Consider the following 19,695-nt stretch of genomic DNA (forward strand, 5'->3'; position numbering starts at 1 on the left):
ATTGTTGTGTTAGTTTCTGCTGTATAACAAAGTGAATCAGCTATACGTATACATATATCTCCATATCCCCTTCCTCTTGCATCTCCCTCCCACCCTCCCTATCCCACCCCTCTAGGTGGTCACAAAGCACCGAGCTGGTCTCCCTGTGCTATGTGGTTGCTTCCCGCTAGCTATCTATTTGACATTTGGTAGTGTACATATGTCCATGCCACTCTCTCACTTCGTTGGCAGGCGGATTCTTAATCACTGCGCCACCAAGGAAGTCCCTTTCCTTTGCTTTTATAACAGGGTACATTTTGATTAATTTCTATTTTCTACTTATAAACAATGCAGTACTTACTTTAGAGCAGAGTTTAAAGAAGTACAGACACTTGGGCACACTGTGAGTCTTTTTTTTTTTTTTAATATTTATTTACTTATTTATTTGGCTGCACCAGGTCTTAGTTGCAGCGTGCAGGATCTAGTTCCCTGATCAGGGATCGAACCCGGGCCCCCTGCATTGGGAGCGTGGAGTCTTAACCACTGGACCACCAGGAAAGTCCCCCACTGTAAGTCTTTTAACAGTTATTGATTGCTGCTGATTTTGGTTGTCATTGCTAGGGCTAAATAGAAAACAGGATTTGATCTTTGGCTTTTAAAAGTATCAGCCTTGGTATTTAAAATTCAAAGGTTATAAAAGTTTTTCCTGCTGCTGATGTTGAGCTACCACACCATTTATTAGCTCTGATTTTCCTAGCAAAAGATACTTTTTGCTCTGACCTCTGACCATTCTTGGCCAAACCCTGAGATTTCTCTGTGTGGAGAACGTCATTACTTTCATGTTGTATCTCTCTGCTCAAAGCCTCTGTGACTTGGAGTTAAACAATAGTAGACTTCTCGATAATCCTTGCACACACTGCCAACTACTACCCCTCCTCCCCCACAGGCTTTTCCCAGCACCTTAAAAAGACCAATCTATTCCACCCTTCTCCCTCAATCTTTTTTCCTAGACTGAAGGGGGATAGGGGGGAGTTGGAGATAAGCTTATAAAGCAAATACCACATAGGTGTTTCCTTATAGTTGGGATCAGCCTGCATAGTAGTTCACTTGGTATTGGGATGCTGATTGCTTCCACTGATATCCAGTATATTCCCCTCGCTTATGGGCTCCAACACTTCTATTCCACCAGACAATCATTTGTTGTCCAGAAACTTTACATCTCGTTTCAGGGAGATACTCTGCCAACTCATATTTAGTTAACTGGTATTTCACTTTATTAGTATCTACCATAATTAGATATCTTCCCAATGGGGCAGTCTGTTTCATTTTCTGTGAGAACTCTTAAGAAGGCAGATGTGTTTTGTTGGGGCTTGGTGGGGTGGGACAAGAAACCAAACCTGGAAGCCTGTTGATCCCATGGGATGGCAATAGATATATCTCTGCCAGCTGTTCCCCTGTGGTTCTAATTTTTGTTTTTTTTTCTTTATTTTCCCTTTTTAAAATTATAAAGGCAATCTACCAGCACACACACATAAAAGTTGTGAAAAAATAACCCACCAGTAATCCCACCACCCTGCATAAATTACTTTTCTCTTTTAATCTTGGCTCAAATGCATACTTAGTTTTACATTGTCATAGTTTGACAACATTTTTGTATTTGTTTTTTTTTTTAATCTTAATACTAAGTAATTTTCATGTTGCTACATAGATTTCATAATTGGGATTTTTAATAACTACGTAATAGTCTATCCGTTACTTAACCATTCCCTGTCCTTGGACATTTAGATTCTTTGTGTGTATGTGGGTGTCTCCTTTTTGTGTTGTTTTAATAATGCTGTACACTTTTGCATATAGCTTTTGGGAATTTTTGTTCTTAGGATAAATTTCTGGCAGTGGGGTTCCCGGACCCAAGGATTTACCCCTTATCTGGTTCTGTGCAGCTACTGTACTGCTTTCTAAAAGAGTTGTGTCAATCTGCATTCACAGAGGCTTTCAGTACAGACATGGTATAGGAAATACTTAAGCAAATAAGGCTCTGGGATGCTGAAGCAGTTGCAGGATTTATGGGCTGAACAAGGGAGATAGTGGGGTTTTTTCTTCCTCTTTCCAGCAGGTTTGAGCCAGGCAGCTTCATGTCTTATCTAAGTGTGAGTATTTTAGTAACTTCCTAAGGGAAGGCCTCTTTCGTAGGATCTTGGGTTTCCTCCTTTGCAGTAGTTTTGTAGCTCTGCTGCTTCTCCAGATCATGAAGGAAACAGGATTTTCTTTCCTTTGTGTATTAAATTAAAATAAAATTTAGGACTTCTCTAAAACTATTCCCTGGCCAGTTTGATAACTGTGTGCTTCTTTGAGAGTCACCCTGTCCCTCAGGTTTAGTGATCAATTCACCAACCAATAACAGATTTGGGGTGAAAATTAAGGAATCAAGCAGACACTGACTAGAGATAAAACACCTAGGGGATGATATAATCTGCTAGAGTTTGTTTAATCCTAGCAGTGGCAAATCATTTTGGATTTGCTTGAATTCATGCAGCAAAAAACCAAGTTATACAAAGTTAATGATTAATTACTAAGAGTAAATTAGCAGAAGTTATAGCCAAGTCTCATATATGAATCAGAAGTCTTCTAAAGAACGGAGGTGCTGAGCCATGCTTTTTTTTTTTTAAAGGGCTGAGTGATTGGTTTTTTGCTAATGCTTATGATCATGGTGTGATGATATTCCCTGAGAAATTGAGGGAGTGTGGTGTGAGTGTACCCTCTTTTTGGCTATGCAACCAACCAGGAATTTCCACGTATTAATGTTTAGAGCCTGCCAGGCAGGCTTGTCACTAGTGACATACTAACTTTTCTTCCACTCCTCCCCCAATGTCCCCAGCATTTTGGAAACCTGTTGGGGTAAAACTCAGGTGTGTGACTTCCCATAGCATGGGGATTTGTGCATGTGCGTGCTGGCTGCATGTGTGTTAGCGAGATGGGTTTGTGATGAAGATGATGCTGGGCAGAGCCCAGTGGGATCCTGGTGATCACTGATTCTGTTCTCTGTTTCTGTTACAGCCCTTGCCAGCATCCAGCCATGGGGGATATGAAAACTCCAGATTTTGATGACCTTCTGGCTGCCTTTGACATCCCAGACCCCACCAGCCTTGATGCCAAGGAGGCCATCCAGACCCCTAGTGAGGAGAATGAGAGTCCCCTCAAACCTCCAGGCATGTGTATGGATGAGAATGTGTCCTTGTCTCACTCAGGATCAGCCTCAGATGTGCCAGCCGTGAGTGTCATCGTCAAGAACACCAGCCGCCAGGAGTCATTTGAAGCGGAGAAAGACCACGTTGCTCCCAGCCTCCTACACAATGGATTCCGGGGCTCAGACCTGCCTCCAGATCCCCACAACCTAGGCCACAACTGTGGGAAGTTTGATTCCGCTTTCATGAATGGAGATAGTACCAGGAGTTTCGCCAGCAAGCTGGAACCTTCCAAGTCAGAGCCCTTACCAACTTTTAACCAGTTCAGTCCAATCTCCAGCCCCGAACCCGAGGATGCCATCAAAGATAATGGGTTTGGGATAAAGCCCAAGCACTCTGACAGTTATTTCCCACCCCCTCCTGGGTGTGAGTCTGTGGGGGGCCCGGTCCTGGAGGCTCTGACTAAGTTTCCAGTCCCAGAGCTGCATATGTTTGATCACTTTTGTAAGAAAGAACCCAAGCCAGAACCCCTGCCCCTGGGGAGTCAGCAGGAAGACGAGCAAGGTGGGCAGAAGGCAGTGGAACCTCACAAGGAGCTGGATACCAGTCGATTCTTTGGGGAAGCTTTGGAGTTCAACAGCCACCCCGGCAACAGTATCGGAGAGCCTAAGGGGCTTGCCTCGGAGCTAGGTACCTGTTCGTCAGTGCCCCCTAGGCAGCGTCTTAAGCCAGCTCATTCCAAGCTGTCCTCTTGTGTTGCAGCCTTGGTGGCCCTGCAGGCTAAACGAGTGGCCAGTGTCACCAAGGAGGATCAGCCTACCCACACAAAGGATCCCTCAGGGCCCACAAAAGAGGGCTCCAAAGGCAGCCCCAAAATGCCCAAGTCACCAAAGAGTCCCCGGAGCCCTCTGGAGGCCACTAGAAAAAGTATCAAGCCATCAGACAGCCCTCGGAGCATCTGCAGTGACAGCAGCAGCAAAGGCTCCCCTTCTGTGGCTGCCAGCTCCCCACCAGCAATTCCCAAAGTCAGAATCAAAACCATTAAGACATCATCAGGGGAAATCAAACGGACTGTCACAAGGATCCTGCCAGACCCTGATGATCCCAGTAAGTCCCCTGCTGGGTCACCTCTAGGAAGCGCCATTGCTGAGGCCCCGAGCGAGGTGCCAGAGGATGAGGTCACTGCCCTGTCTGGGGCGGAGCACTTTCTTGAGGTGGGCACAAATTCAGGGAGCCCCCAGGGTGACAGGAAGGGGGATGAGAGCATGACAAAAGCCAGTGAATCTTCAACTTCCTGCTGCAGCTCTGGGTCCCGGGGCCCAAAGGGGGCTGCCTCGGGCTCACAGATGGGCAAGAAGCAGCAGCAGAGCACAGCACTGCAGGCATCCACCCTGGCCCCTGCCAACCTCCTGCCCAAAGCCGTGCACCTGGCCAACCTGAATCTGGTCCCCCACAGTGTGGCCGCATCCGTGACGGCCAAGTCCTCAGCACAGAGGCGGAGCCAGCCACAGCTCACGCAAATGTCGGTGCCCCTGGTCCACCAGGTGAAAAAGGCCGCCCCACTGGTTGTGGAGGTCTTCAACAAGGTCCTCCACAGCTCCAACCCCGTGCCCCTCTACGCGCCAAATCTCAGCCCGCCTGCGGACAGCAGGATCCACGTGCCGGCCAGTGGGTACTGCTGCCTGGAGTGTGGGGATGCGTTTGCCTTAGAGAAGAGCCTGAGCCAGCACTACGGCCGGCGGAGCGTCCACATCGAGGTGCTGTGCACACTGTGCTCCCAGACGCTGCTCTTCTTCAACAAGTGCAGCCTGCTCCGGCACGCCCGTGACCACAAGAGCAAGGGGCTCGTCATGCAGTGCTCTCAGCTGCTTGTGAAGCCCATCTCTGCGGACCAAATGTTCGTGTCGGCCCCCGCGAACTCCATGGCACCAGCAACCCCGGCTCCCCCCTCCTCCCCCAAACACGGCCTCACTTCAAGCAGTGCCAGCCCCCCGCTTCCAGCTTTGCCGCTCTACCCAGACCCTGTGAGGCTCATCCGGCACAGTATCAAGTGTCTCGAATGTCACAAGCAGATGCGAGACTACATGGCTATGGCTGCACATTTCCAGAGGATGACGGAGGAAACCGAGGGGCTGGTAAGCAGACCCTCTCTGTGATAGTTGTCAGGCCCCTGGTTCGCACGGTTCCATGACTGGGCATGGAGAGAGAAGCTCATTGATGTGGGGCAGTGTGGCATCTTAAGAGTCCTAGAAGAGGAATCTGGCTTGCTGGTTAGCGACCCACCTGGATATTTAGTGCTTGGTGTTTATTGGGAAAAGCGTCCTGCCCACAGCTGAGGGGAGACCCTGAAGATTTAATGAGTGTGTTTATGGACACTCCGCTCCCAGGGTCCATTGTTGGGCTCCCAGGGTCCATTGTTGGGCTCTCAGGGTCCATTGTTGGGCTGGGGCTAGGGCTCTGCTGGATGGTCCCCTGGTCTCTGGCAGCTGTCAGCACAGTCCTTGCACGTGCCCAAAGATCTTGGGGGCAGAGGTACGTGCATCACTGCCCTGCGCCTCAGTCTGTACTTCTGAGAACCTTGTCTTTACCAAGTTGTTGTGCCCCACGGTGGACATAGCTGTGTTTGCAGAATCCCTTTGGGGAAGCTGTCGTAGGGCCAGTAGCAGGGTTGATGTGGAAGGAGAGTAGACTGACATGTGGGCCCCGAGTCAAAGGCTTTGGGGCCTCTTCCCTTCATCGCTGTTCTCACCACTAAGAAAGCAGCTGCCCTTATCTCTTGTTCTGATTCTTGGTTATGCTTGATGAGAACTTGATGAGTGTGTGTGTGTGTGTGTGTGTGTGTGTGTGTGTGTGTGTGTGTGTGTGTGACTTAAGGCATTCCATGCTGAAAACACCCTTTGGCACCTTGTGTGTCAGTGGTTGTCTGTATTAGCAAGGTGCTCTGAAGAAGCAGGCCTCCAGAAGGCTCTTCTCTTCCCTCTCCAGGTGGCTCCCTTAACAACTTAGCCAAGCCCAGCCCCTCACCAAGCCTCCCTAAGCCAGGGCCACAGAGGCCTGGAAGGAAAGCAAACCAGCTCTTTTTACTTCAGTTCACAGTGACCCACGCACCTGTTGGTGTCTTGATGAGCTCTGCCCTTGTTTATCGAGTGTTGCCCGTGTGCACAGAGGCTCTGTGTCAAGAGCAGGGATGCCCGTAGGAGGAAGTCGCACCATTCTTCCAGGAGCTCACGATGGCTCAGCAAGGGCAGGGCTCCCTACCCGAACTGCTAGAGTGTGCAGCAGGCTAAGACTGGGCTGAAAACAGGCTTATAACATAGTTGCATAGAGTTCCTCAGAGGGACTAATTCCTCGTGGTTCCAGACATAGGGAGGGTGCCACGTGGACATGACATTTGAGCTGGACCTGCAAGGATGAGTTTGGAGGAGGGGGAAGGGCAAGGGGTGTTCCAGGTATAGGGAACAAAGGTATGGGAAAATGCAAAGTGGTTTGAGGTACAGGGAGTTGTTGGGAGTGAGACCAGCCTTGGGAGTGTTGGGCTAGAGACAGGAGGTGGAATTCAGTAGGCAGCCCCTGCAAGGGGCCAGCAAAGTGCCATAGGTCACTGTTGCCTCCCATCTTCACCTTCTCTCTTTCAGTTTGCATTTTCTTTCTAATGAGTCAGGTGGAGTGTGGGCCCCCCAGGCCCTTTCCTCTGGGGCTTCAGGTATTCCTGCTGTACCAGCATGGTTGACTTGGACAGGATCACTTCTTCTGGGTCATCTGATCAGAACCTTTGCCAGTGAAGGTCTGATGCCTGTGCCTGTGGTTTTTCCCCCACACTTTTCTTCACTCGCCTTTTAAAATCTGAGCAGGCTAAGGTCTGGGTGTAGGATCCCAGGCTGGCACCCTTCTCATCCTGCATCTTCTCTGTGTCATTCTCCTTCAGTGGGAGCTGGACAAGAGGGCCCCCCAGAGGGAAAGGGAGGGACTGCTGTCAGGCTTCTCTCAGTCCAGCTCTGTTCTCTCACAAAATCTCCTGCCAATAAATGTGGCCTCAGAGTCTCAGGGAAAGGGGAGGGCTTGAGTTCTGGGATCAAAATCTAACCTTGATGGCTGTTGGCTTTGGGTTTCCCAAGGTGGTACCCAAGCTTTAGGCCATATGAGGGGCAGGCAGTGGACCAGTGGGGTGGGGTTGGGCTCCACTCTGCTGGAGGGACTGTAGGACAGCATGCTTGGGCCTTTGACTTCTTCCTGGGAGTCTGAACCACTTATGTCTCCCTCTGCAGTGGCTGGAGGGGTCCTTCCCCTTATATTCCAAGCCACCTTGTTGGACAGATGTCAGCACAGAGAGATTATTTCTTCTTGTTCTTAAGCTTTTGTTTAAGTATGTCATTATCACACCTAACAAAATTAATAACAATTCCTTAACATTGTCTAATACAATTCATATTCAAATTTTCCCTTCATGTCAAAATTGTCTTTTTACAGTTGAGCTTGTTTTGAATCAGAAACCAAATGTGGACCAAGTGTTGTGTTTGTTTGTTATATCTTTGAAATTTCTCAATCTAGAGCAGTACCTCTTCCTACTCCACCCAGCAAGGGCCCCCCGCCCCCCCTTATTTTCACATCATTGCTTTGTTGAAGAAACTGGTTCGTGTGTCCTGAGAATTTTCAAGGACAATTCTGGGTTTCACTGATTGCTTCCTGAGAATTTCTCAGGGTAATTTTGAGTTTGACTGATTGCTTCCTCATACAGTTAATTTGTTCTATACCCCATATTTTATCTGTAGACTAGAAGTTAGCAATGAAGACTTGATTAGATTCGTCTTGAGGAGTGGGAATACTGTGTTCTTCATAATTCATTACTTCAGGGAGGCACAATGTGCTTGATTGTCTCCATTTTAATGATGCTAAACTTGATCAGTGAGTTTAGGTTGGTGATGTTCAGATCCCTTCCTTATAAAGTTTCCTATCTTTTTACCTAATGATTTTAGCAGCCGTTAATAATTGCTGCTTGAGTCAGTAATTTTATTAGGAGTTGCAGGAGGTTGTTTTAAATTTTATTATTTCTTTCTCATTTATTAGCTAGAATTCTGTATAAAATCTTTTCCTCTTCCTTGAGGGCTATTAGGTTACCCTGAAATACAGTTTATGTTGGAAAATTGGATAAATTTGTTTCCCTCAGTTAACAGTTTTCACAGTAGTGAATTGATGCCCCAACAATCTTAAATGGTGTTTTATGAGTCCCTCCTCTATTATTTTTAAAAATTGTGGTAAAATACACGTAACATAAAGTTTACCATCTTAACCATTTTTTAAGTGTACAGTTTAGTAGCGTTAAGTACATTCACATTGTTGTGCAATCAGTTTCCAGAACTCTTTTCATCTTGCAAAACTGAAACTCTAAACCTATTAAATAACAACCCCCTATTCTCCCCTCCCCTTTCCCCCTGGCAACCACCATTCTACTTTCTGTTTCTATGAATTTGACTATTCTAGGTACCTCACATAAATGGAATCATACAGTGTTTGTCTCTTTTTGACTGGCTCATTTCCCTTAGTATAATATCTTCAAGGTTCATACATGTTTTAGCATTTGACAGAATTTCCTTTCCTGAATAATATTCTATTGTTGTATATACCACATTTTGTTTATCCATTCATTCATTGATGGACACTTGCGTTGCCTCCAGTTGTATCATGAAAAATGCTGCTATCAACATGGTGTACAAATATCTTTTCAGGACCTTACTTTCAATTCTTTTTTTGTGTGATCAAATATTTTATTTTATTTTATTATAGTTGCTGTACAATATTATGTTAGTTAGAGGTGTACAATATAGTGATTCACAGTTTTTAAAGGTTATACTCCAAAATTTATAATTATTGTAAAATATTAGCTATATTCCTTGTGTTGTACAATATTAGTTCTTTTGGGTATATATCCAGAAGTGGAATTGCTGGATCATATGGTAATTCTATTTTTAATTTTTCGGGGAGCCCCCATACTGTTTTTTACAGTGGCTGTACTATTTTACATTCCCACCAATAGTGCACATGGGTTCCAATTTCTCCACATCCTCACCAACATTTGTTATTTTCTGGTTTTTTCATAGTAGCCACCCTAATCGGGATGAGGTGACTTCCTCTATTATTTTTAGTGGTAGTGTTATAATGAACTTATTGGTTTCTATATATTCAGTATGTTTATGTGTTCAGTCATTCTTTTTTTCTCTTTTCCATTATGGTTTATTACAGGATATTGAATATAGTTCCATGTGCTTGCTATACAGTAGGACCTTGTTGTTTATCCATTTTTTATGTAATAGTTTGCATCTGCTAATCCCAAACTCTCAATCCATCTCTCCTTAATCCCCTCACCCCCTTGGCAACCACAAGTCTGTTCTCTATGTCTATGAGTCTGTTTCTGTTTCATAATAAGTTCATTTGTGTCATATTTTGGATTCCACATATAAGTGATATCATATGGTAGTTGTCTGTCTCTTTCTGACTTACTTCACTTAGTATGATAATCTCCAGGCCCATCCATGTTGCTGCAAATGGCATCATTTCATTCTTTTTTATGGTTGAGTAGTATTCCAGTGTGTGTGTGTGTGTGTGTGTGTGTGTGTGTGTACGTGTGTGCATACAAACATACCACATCTTCTTTATCCATTCATCTGTCCAGAGACATTTAGGTTGCTTCCATGTCTTGGCCATTGTAAATAGTGCTGCCATGAACATAAGGGTGCATGTATCTTTTCGAATTATAGTTTAGTCTGGGTATATGCCCAGGAGTGGGAATTGCTGGATGATATGGCAACTCTATTTTTAGTTTTTTGAAGAACCTCCATACTGTTTTTCATAGTGGCTGCACCAATTTACATTTCCACCAACAGTATAGGAGGGTTCCCTTTTCTCCACACCCTCTCTACCATTTGCTATTTGTAGACTTTTTAATGATGGCCATTCTGACTGGTGTGAGGTGGTACCTCTTTGTAGTTTTGATTTGCATTTTTCTAATAATTAGTGATGTTGAGCATCTTTTCATGTGCCTACTGGCCGTCTGTATGTCTTTGGAGAAATGTCTGTTTAGGTCTTCTGCCCATTTTTTGATTGGGTTGTTTGTTTTTTTGTTATTGAGTTGTATGAGCTGTTTGTATATTTTGGAAATTGAGCCCTTGTTGGTTGCATTGTTTGCAAATATTTTCTCCCAGTCTGTAGGTTGTCTTTTTGTTTTATTTATGGTTTCCTTTGCTGTGCAAAAGCTTATAAGTTTGACTAGGTTCCATTTGTTTATTTTTGCTTTTATTTCTATTGCCTTGGGAGACTGACCTAAGAAAACATGGGTACAATTTATGTCAGAGAATGTTTTGCCTATGTTCTCTTCTAGGAGTTTTAAGGTGTCATGTCTTATATTTAAGTCTTGAAGCCATTTTGAGTTTATTTGTGTGTATGGTGTGAGGGTGTGTTCTAATTTCATTGATTTACATATGGCTCTCCAGCTTTCACACCACCACTTGCTTGAAGGGACTGTCTTTTCTCCATTGTATAGTCTTGCCTCCTTTGTCAAAGATTAATTGACTGTAGGTTTGTGGGTTTATTTCTGAGCTCTCTATTCTGTTCCGTTGATTCATATGTCTGTTTTTGTGTCAGTACCATGGTGTTTTGATTACTGTAACTTTGTAATATTGTCTGAAATCTGTGCGGGTTATGCCTTCTGCTTTGTTCTTTTTCCTCAGGATTGTTTTGGCAATTCTGAGGCCTTTATGGTTCCATATAAATTTTAGAATTATTTGTTATTTCTGTGGAAAATGTCCTGGGTAATTTGATAGGGATCGCATTAAATCTGTAGATTGCTTTGGGTAGTATGGCCATTTTAACAATATTAATTCTTCCAATCCAAGAGCATGGGATATCTTTCCATTTCTTTGAAACATCTTCAGTTTCCTTTATCAGTGTTTTATAGTTCTCATCATATAAGTCTTTCACCTCCTTGGTCAGGTTTATTCTTAAGTTGTTTTGTTTGTTTTTTTTTTTGATGTGATTTTTTTTTAACATCTTTATTGGAGTATAATTGCTTTACAATGGTGTGTTAGTTTCTGCTTTATAACAGAGTGAGTCAGTTATACATATACATATGTCCCCATATCTCTTCCCTCTTGCATCTCCCTCCCTCCCACCCTCCCTATCCCACGCCTCTAGGTGGTCACAAAGCACCGAGCTGATCTCCCTGTGCTATGCAGCTGCTTCCCACTAGCTAGCTATTTTATGTTTGGTAGTGTATATATTATATCCATGCCACTCTCTCACTTTGTCCCACCTTACCCTTCCCCCTCCCCGTATCCTCAAGTCCATTCTCTAGTAGGTCTGCATCTGTATTCCCATCTTGCCCCTAGGTTCTTCTGACCATTTTTTTTTTCTTTTCTTTTTTTTTTTTTTTTTAGATTCCATATATATGTGTTAGCATATGGTATTTGTTTTTCTCTTTCTGACTTACTTCACTCTGTATGACAGTCTCTAGGTCCATCCACCTCACTACAAATAACTCAGTTTTGTTCCTTTTTATGGCTGAGTAATATTCCATTATATATATGTGCCACATCTTCTTTATCCATTCATCTGTTGATGGACACTTAGGTTGCTTCCATGTCCTGGCTATTGTAAATAGAGCTGCAATGAACATTTTGGTACATGACACTTTCTGAATTATGGTTTTCTCAGGGTATATGCCCAGTAGTGGGATGGCTGGGTCATATGGTAGTTCCTTTTGTAGTTTTTTAAGGAACCTCCATACTGTTCTCCATAGTGGCTGTATCAATTTACATTCCCACCAACAGTGCAAGAGGGTTCCCTTTTCTCCACACCCTCTACAGCATTTATTGTTTGTAGATTTTTTGATGATGGCCATTCTGACCGGTGTGAGGTGATATCTCATTGTAGTTTTGATTTGCATTGCTCTAATGATTAATGATGTTGAGCATTCTTTCATGTGTTTGTTGGCAATCTGTATATCTTCTTTGGAGAAATGTCTAATTAGGTCTTCTGCCCATTTTTGGATTGGGTTGTTTGTTTTTTTGATATTGACCTGCATGAGTTGCTTATATGTTTTGGAGATTAATCCTTTGTCAGTTGCTTCATTTGCAAATATTTTCTCCCATTCTGAGGGTTGTCTTTTCGTCTTGTTTATGGTTTCCTTTGCTGTGCAAAAGCTTTTAAGTTTCATTAGGTCCCATTTGTTTATTTTTGTTTTTATTTCCATTTCTCTAGGAGCTGGGTCAAAAAGGATCTTGTTGTGATTTATGTCATAGAGTGTTCTGCCTGTGTTTTCCTCTAAGAGTTTGATGGTGTCTGGCCTTACATTTAGGTCTTTAATCCATTTTGAGTTTATTTTTGTGTTATGGTGTTAGGGAGTGTTCTAATTTCATTCTTTTACATGTAGCTGTCCAGTTTTCCCAGCACCACTTATTGAAGAGGCTGTCTTTTCTCCACTGTACATTCTTGCCTCTTTTATCAAAGATAAGGTGACCACATGTGCGTGGGTTTATCTGTGGGCTTTCTATCCTGTTCCACTGATCTATATTTCTGTTTTTGTGCCAGTACCAAACTGTCTTGATTACTGTAGCTTTGTAGTATAGTCTGAAGTCAGGGAGCCTGATTCGTCCAGCTTCATTTTTCTTTCTCGATTGCTTTGCCTATTCGGGGTCTTTTGTGTTTCCATACAAATTGTGAAATTTTTTGTTCTAGTTCTGTGAAAAATGCCAGTGGTGGTTTGATAAGGATTGCACTGAATCTGTAGATTGCTTTGGGTAGTAGAGTCATTTTCACAATGTTGATTCTTCCAATCCAAGAACATGGTATGTCTCTCCATCTGTTTGTATCGTCTTTAATTTCTTTCGTCAGTGTCTTATAATTTTCTGCATACAGGTCTTTTGTCTCCTTAGGTAGGTTTATTCCTAGATATTTTATTCTTTTTGTTGCAATGGTAAATGGGAGTGTTTTATTAATTTCACGTTCAGATTTTTCATCATTAGTGTATAGGAATGCAAGAGATTTCTGTGCATTAATTTTGTATCCTGCTAGTTTACCAAATTCATTGATTAGCTCTAGCAGTTTTCTGGTGGCATCTTTAGGATTCTCTATGTATAGTATCATGTCATCTGCAAACAGTGACAGCTTTACTTCTTCTTTTCCGATTTGGATTCCTTTTATTTCTTTTTCTTCTCTGATTGCTGTGACTAAAACTTCCAAAACTATGTTGAATAATAGTGGTGAGAGTGGGCAACCTTGTCTTGTTCCTGATCTTAGTGGAAATGGTTTCAGTTTTTCACCATTGAGGACAATGTTGGCTGTGGGTTTGTCATATATGGCCTTTATTATGTTGAGGAAAGTTCCCTCTATGCCTACTTTCTGGAGGGTTTTTTATCATAAATGGGTGTGAATTTTGTCGAAAGCTTTGTCTGCATCTATTGAGATGATCCTATGGTTTTTCTCCTTCAATTTGTTAATATGGTGTATCATGTTGGTTGATTTGTGTATATTGAAGAATCCTTGCATTCCTGGGATAAACTCCACTTGATCATAGTGTATGATCCTTTTAATGTGCTGTTGGATTCTGTTTGCTAGTATTTTGTTGAGGATTTTTGCATCTATGTTCATCAGTGACATTGGCCTGTAGTTTTCTTTCTTTGTGACATCTTTGACTGGTTTTGGTATCAGAGTGATGGTGGCCTCGTAGAATGAGTTTGGGAGTGTTCCTCCCTCTGCTATATTTTGGAAGAGTTTGAGAAGGATAGATGTTATCTCTTCTCTAAATGTTTGATAGAATTTGCCTGTGAAGCCATCTGGTCCTGGGCTTTTGTTTGTTGGAAGATGTTTAATCACAGTTTCAATTTCAGTGCTTGTGATTGGTCTGTTCATATTTTCTATTTCTTCCTGGTTCAGTCTCAGAAGGTTGTGCATTTCTAAGAATTTGTCCGTTTCTTCCAGGTTGTCCATTTTATTGGCATAGAGTTGCTTGTAGTAATCTCTCATGATCCTTTGTATTTCTGCAGTGTCAGTTGTTACTTCTCCTTTTTCATTTCTAATTCTATTGATTTGAGTCTTCTCCCTTTTTTTCCTGATAAGTCTGGCTAATGATTTATCAATTTTGTTTATATTCTCAAAGACCCAGCTTTTAGTTTGATTGATCTTTGCTATCATTTCCTTTATTTCTTTTTCATTTATTTCTGATCTGATCATTATGATTTCTTTCCTTCTGCTAACTTTGGGGTTTTTTTGTTGTTCTTTCTCTAATTGCTTTAGGTGTAAGGTTAGGTTGTTTATTTGAGATGTTTCTTGTTTCTTAAGGTAGGATTGTATTGCTATTAACTTCCCTCTTAGAACTGCTTTTGCTGCATCGTTTTTGGTTTTTTTTTTTGATGTGATTTTGAAAGGGATTTTTTTTTTTTTTACTTTCCCTTTCTGATATTTCATTGTTAGTGTAAAGAAATGGAATAGATTTCTATATGTTAATCTTGTATCCTGCTACCTTGCTGAATTTGTTTATCAGTTCTAGTGGTTTTTGTGTGGAGTCTTTAGGGTTTTCTCTATATAGTATCGTTTCATCTGCATATAATGATGATTTTACCTTTTTTTTAAAAAAATAAATTTATTTATTTTGTTTATTTATTTTTGGCTGTGTTGGGTCTTTGTTGCTGTGCGTGGGCTTTCCTCTAGTTGGGGTGAGCGGGGGCTACTCTTCATTGCGGTGTGTGGGCTTCTCATTGCAGTGGCTTCTCTTGTTGAGGAGCATGGGCTCTTGGTGTGCAGGCTTCAGTAGTTGTGGCACACAGGCTCAGTAGTTGTGGCTCGCGGGCTCTAGGGCGCAGGCTCAGTAGTTGTGGCGCACGGGCTTAGTTGCTCCGCAGCATGTGGGATCTTCCCGGACCAGGGAACGAACCTGTGTCCCCTGCATTGGCCCGCGGATTCTTAACTACTGCGCCACCAGGGAAGTCCCAATTTTACCTTTTTTAAAAAGCATTTTTATTTATTTTTACTTTTTGGCTGTGCCCCGTCGCTTGTGGGATCTTAGTTCCCCAACCAGGGATCAAACCCATGCCCCCTGCAGTGGAAGCATGGAGTCTTAGCCACTGGACCTCCGGGGAAGTCCCTATCTATTTCTTCTTGATTCAGTTTTGGTGAGCTGTATGTTTTTAGAAACTTGATCCTTTCTTCTATGTTGTCCAGTTTGTTGGCATATAGTTGTTCATAGAATTCTCTTATGGTTTTTTGTATTTCTGCAGTATCAGTTGTTATTTCTTCTCTTTCACTTTTTACTTTGTTTATTTGGGTCCTCTCTCTTTTCTTCTTGGTGACCCGGGCCAGAGATTTGTCAATTTTGTTTACCCTTTCAAAGAACCAGCTCTCGGTTTTATTGTTTTTTTCCTATTTTTTTTAATCTCTATTTTATTTATTTCCTCTCTGATCTTTATTATTTCTTCCCTCTGCTAACTTTAGGTTTTTTTGTTCTTTTTTAAATTCTTTTAGGTGGTAGGTTAGGTTGTTTATTTGAGTTTATTCTTGTTTTTTGAGGAAGGCCTGTATCACTATGAACTTCCCTCTAAGAACTGCTTTTGCTGCATCCCATAGATTTTGTATGGTTGTGTTTTCATTGTCATTTGTCTCAGGGTATTTTAAAATTTCCTCTTTGATTTCATCATTGACCCATTGGTTTTTTAGTAGCATGTTGTTTAGTCTCCATGTAATCATTTTTTTCTCATTTCTCTTTCTGTGGTTGATTTCTCGTTTCATGCCCTTATGGTCAGAAAAGATGCTTGAAATAATTTCTGTCCTCTTAAATTTGTTGAGGCTTGTTTTGCATCCTAGTATGTGGTCAGTCCTAGAGAATGTTCCACGGGCACTTGAAAAGAATGTGTATTGTGTGTGTTTTGAATGTAATGTCCTGAAGATATCAATTGGTCTACCTGTTCTATTGTATGTCGTTTAGGATCTCTGTTGCTTTATTGATTTTCTGTCTGGAAGATCTGTCCACTGATGTGAGTGGGATGTTAAAGTCTCCTACTATTATTGTATTCCCATCAGTTTCTCTCTTTATGTCTGTTAGTATTCATTTTATGCATTTGGGTACTCCTGTATTGGCTGCATATATGTTAACAAGTGTAATATCCTCTTCTTGTATTGATCCTTTTATCATTATACAGTGTCCTTCTTTATCTTTCATTTTGGCCTTGTTTTAAAGTCTATTTTGTCTGATATGAGTATTGCTACCCCTGCTTTCCTATCATTTCCTTTTAAGTGAAATATCTTTTTCCATCCCCTTACTTTCAATCTTTGTATGTCCTTCACCCTAAAATGGGTCTCTTGTAGGCAGCATATTATAGGTTCTTGTTTTTTTTTTTTTTTTTTTTAATCAACAGTCTGCCACTTTGTGTCTTTTGATTGGAGCATTTAGTCCATTGACATTTAAGGTAATTACTGACAGATATGTATTTATTGCCATTTTAAACCTTGTTTTCCAGTTGATTTTGTATTTCTTCTTTGTTCCTTTCTTTTTCTTTTTGTTTTTCCTATTGTGGTTTGATGGTTTTCTTTTGTGTTATGCTTGTGTCCTCTTCTTTTTGTTTTTTTGTGAATCTGTTGTATGTTTTTGATTTGTGAGTCATTCTTTTTTTTTAAATATCTCATGAGTATTTATTTTATTTTATTTTTTAATAAATTTATTTATTTTTGGCTGCATTGGGTATTCGTTGCTGCGCGCAGGCTTTCTCCAGTTGTGGCATGTTGGGGCTACTCTTCATTGCGGTGCGCATGCTTCTCAGTGTGGTGGCTTCTCTTGTTGCGGCATGTGGGCTCTAGGTGCACGGGCTTCAGTAGTTGTGGCGCGTGGGCTCAGTAGTTGTGGCCTGTGGGCTCTAGAGTGCAGGCTCAGTAGTTGTGGTGCACGGGCTTAGTTGCTCTGTGGCATGTGGGAACTTCCCAGACCAGGGATCAAACCCGTGTCCCCTGCATTGGCAGTCAGATTCTACTTTTTTTTTAATTGTTGTGCACAACATTTATTGTTTTTGCATTTGCTGCCAGGAATGTTTGCCACGAGTTTGCGGCCAAGTTGTAGATAGTGATCTGTGACTCTCAAAGCATGATGGTGTCCACTGTTCCTGAGTCCATACCTGGACTCAGTCTCCACTTGGCTTGTTTGGGTTGGTTTAAGCTGTAAGCTGATTCACACCTTTCTACACAAGCTGTGTATACATTCCAAACACAGATCATCTATCACCCTGGTGGTGAAATCTGACAGGAACAACATAAAGTGGTTTATAGCACTTATTGATTTTAACTTGGCTAATGTCCCAAACTAGTTAGGAGATAAGGCAGTACTCAGCAAGCAGGCAGATTCTTAACCACTGTGTGACCAGGAAAGTCCTGTGAGTCATTCTTTTTGATGCTCAATTATCCCATCTTTGATCAGTGGGAGCCCCTTCAAGCTGGCTCCTGTGTCCTTTTGATATGAACTCATTAAACCTTGAGAAGCTTTCTTTCTTTGAGCCCCAACAAGATGTCCTGGGCACATTTCTTGTGCTAAACCTAGAGTCAGTTGTTTTTCCAAGAAGCCAGGGTTTTTTGTGTGTGTATGTGTGTGAGAAATGATATTTAGAGACCACATTCTGGGCACCAGAGATGCTTATTCTGCTGGATATATCTGTTCCCAGGCCTTTTCAGTGGTCAGAGCTAAAAAATATATTTTTAAAAAGAGGAAAGGAAGATCATGAGTTTATGCTGGTATTAAAATGTAAGATTATCCTTTTTATGTAACTGATTTTATACTGAAAATCTTGGTTCCTAAGCTTTTCTTACTACACACACACACGCACACACACACATACACACCAATTTTAAAATATCAAAATCAATATTATTTCTAATGTTAGGATAACTGCATAAAGTTGAGGGTGTATTTGCAGTTCTTTTTGTCCTTAGAATATATCATATTAAGAATGTATAAGTCAAAATACTATGTTTTAAAAGTCACTGGGGATAATTTTTTTCTCTACATGGTTATGTCACCTACTTGATACATAGTTAGGTAGTTTCTGTTTTTCAATTTTAGGGAATGCTTTTGTTTATTTAGTTTAATTTTGTATATGTATTTGAAATTATGTAAAACATTTATGTGATTCCAAAATTACATAACAAGGTATATTCAGAAAAGTCTTGCTTCCATTCCTGTCCATTTCACCCTTTCTCTCCTTCCCCATAGGTAACCATTTTTATTGACTTTTGGTTTATCGCTCCATTGCTCCTTTTTTGCAAATATGAACAAATGTGTGTGTGTATGTGTATGTGTGAGAGTGATAATTTCCTCCTTTTTTACACAAAAAATAGCATACTTGTTTACTGTTCTGCACCTAGAGCAATAGTGAAACAACAACAACAACAAAAACTTTTATTATGGAATGTCCCAAACATATATAAAAGTGGAAAGAATGGTATAATGAGCCTTCTTTTTTTTTTTTTTTTTTCACACACACACACTGTATTTTATTTTTACAAGAGATAAATAGACTGACACCAAGCATTGTACATGGATGACCACAACAAAAGCAACAATGATTGCAATTACCAAACATGAAACACACTCATACTATGTCATAATATTGACATTCAGTCCAGTAATCCTCCACTGTAACAGCTCCTTTACTTTGCAGTGAAAATTGATTTGTATATTCTTTGCCTCTGAGTCCTTGTGGGATTTTTTTTTTTTTTAAAATTCAGACAGAAAGTCACAAAAATTATACTCATCCTCATCAGTTCACTCAGTCACATGTAATTAATTGTTTTTTTAATGAACCTTCTTTTAACAGTTACCAACTCAGTGGCCCATCTTGTTTCATCTATGTTCTTGCTCACCTCTCCCCCAGTAGATTGTTTTTAAACAAATCCCAGCATTATAGTGTCTATTTCAGTATATGTGTATCTAAAAGATAAAGCTTTATCCTCAAAAAATACCAAAACATAGACATAATATCATCACATCTCAAAATTAATAATAATTCCTTACTATCAAATCTTAATATCAAGTGGCAGATGTCTCAGTATTGTCATCATTAAGTTAGGGTTAAAATATCTGATTGTCTCGTTTCTTTTTACACTTGGCTTGCTTGAATCAGGATCCAAATAAGGGCTATACAGTGCAGTTGTATACACTGAAAATGTCTTTTAAGTCTCTTTTAATCTGTAAATTCCTCTTCCCTTAATCTTTTTTTTTCCATTGAAATTTTTTTTGTTGAAAACGCTGGATTGTTTGTCCTGTAGAGGCCCTACATTCTGGATATTGCTGCTTAAAGCAGAGATCTTTTCCTGGCCTCCCTAACACCTTATCCCTCTGAGCACTCCTCTGACCCCAGGTCAGTGGCCCCCTCAGTGAGTAGTACAGTTGTCCCTTTTTTACTAAGAAGGGCCTCTTCAGATGCAGGCACCAGCTTAGTCTCTTGCTTTCCCTCTCTGGGCTCTCCCCATTAGAGAGCTTCAGTGAGTCTGCCTGTAGGACTTGTTAGCC

General features: G+C 41.4%; 1 protein-coding gene across 9 annotated transcripts in view; it reads left to right on the plus strand.

Annotated features, from left to right (window-relative positions):
* ZNF592 (zinc finger protein 592) overlaps window positions 1-19,695 on the plus strand; it is a 55,605-nt gene that overhangs the window by 24,574 nt on the left and 11,336 nt on the right. For 7 of the 9 annotated variants that reach the window (XM_082448558.1, XM_082448559.1, XM_082448565.1 and 4 more), the window contains one exon: window positions 3,034-5,296. In XM_082448558.1, coding sequence (XP_082304684.1) covers window positions 3,053-5,296 — 2,244 coding nt within the window. In that variant the 5' untranslated portion in view covers window positions 3,034-3,052. Of the gene's footprint in view, window positions 1-437; window positions 549-2,089; window positions 2,127-3,033; window positions 5,297-19,695 lie in introns of those variants that run through there. The other 2 variants (XM_082448562.1, XM_082448563.1) reach the window with 2 other exon arrangements.

Source organism: Balaenoptera physalus, assembly GCF_965194825.1.
Source record: "Balaenoptera physalus genome assembly, chromosome: 2".
In the NCBI taxonomy this organism is placed as follows: Eukaryota; Metazoa; Chordata; class Mammalia; order Artiodactyla; family Balaenopteridae; genus Balaenoptera; species Balaenoptera physalus.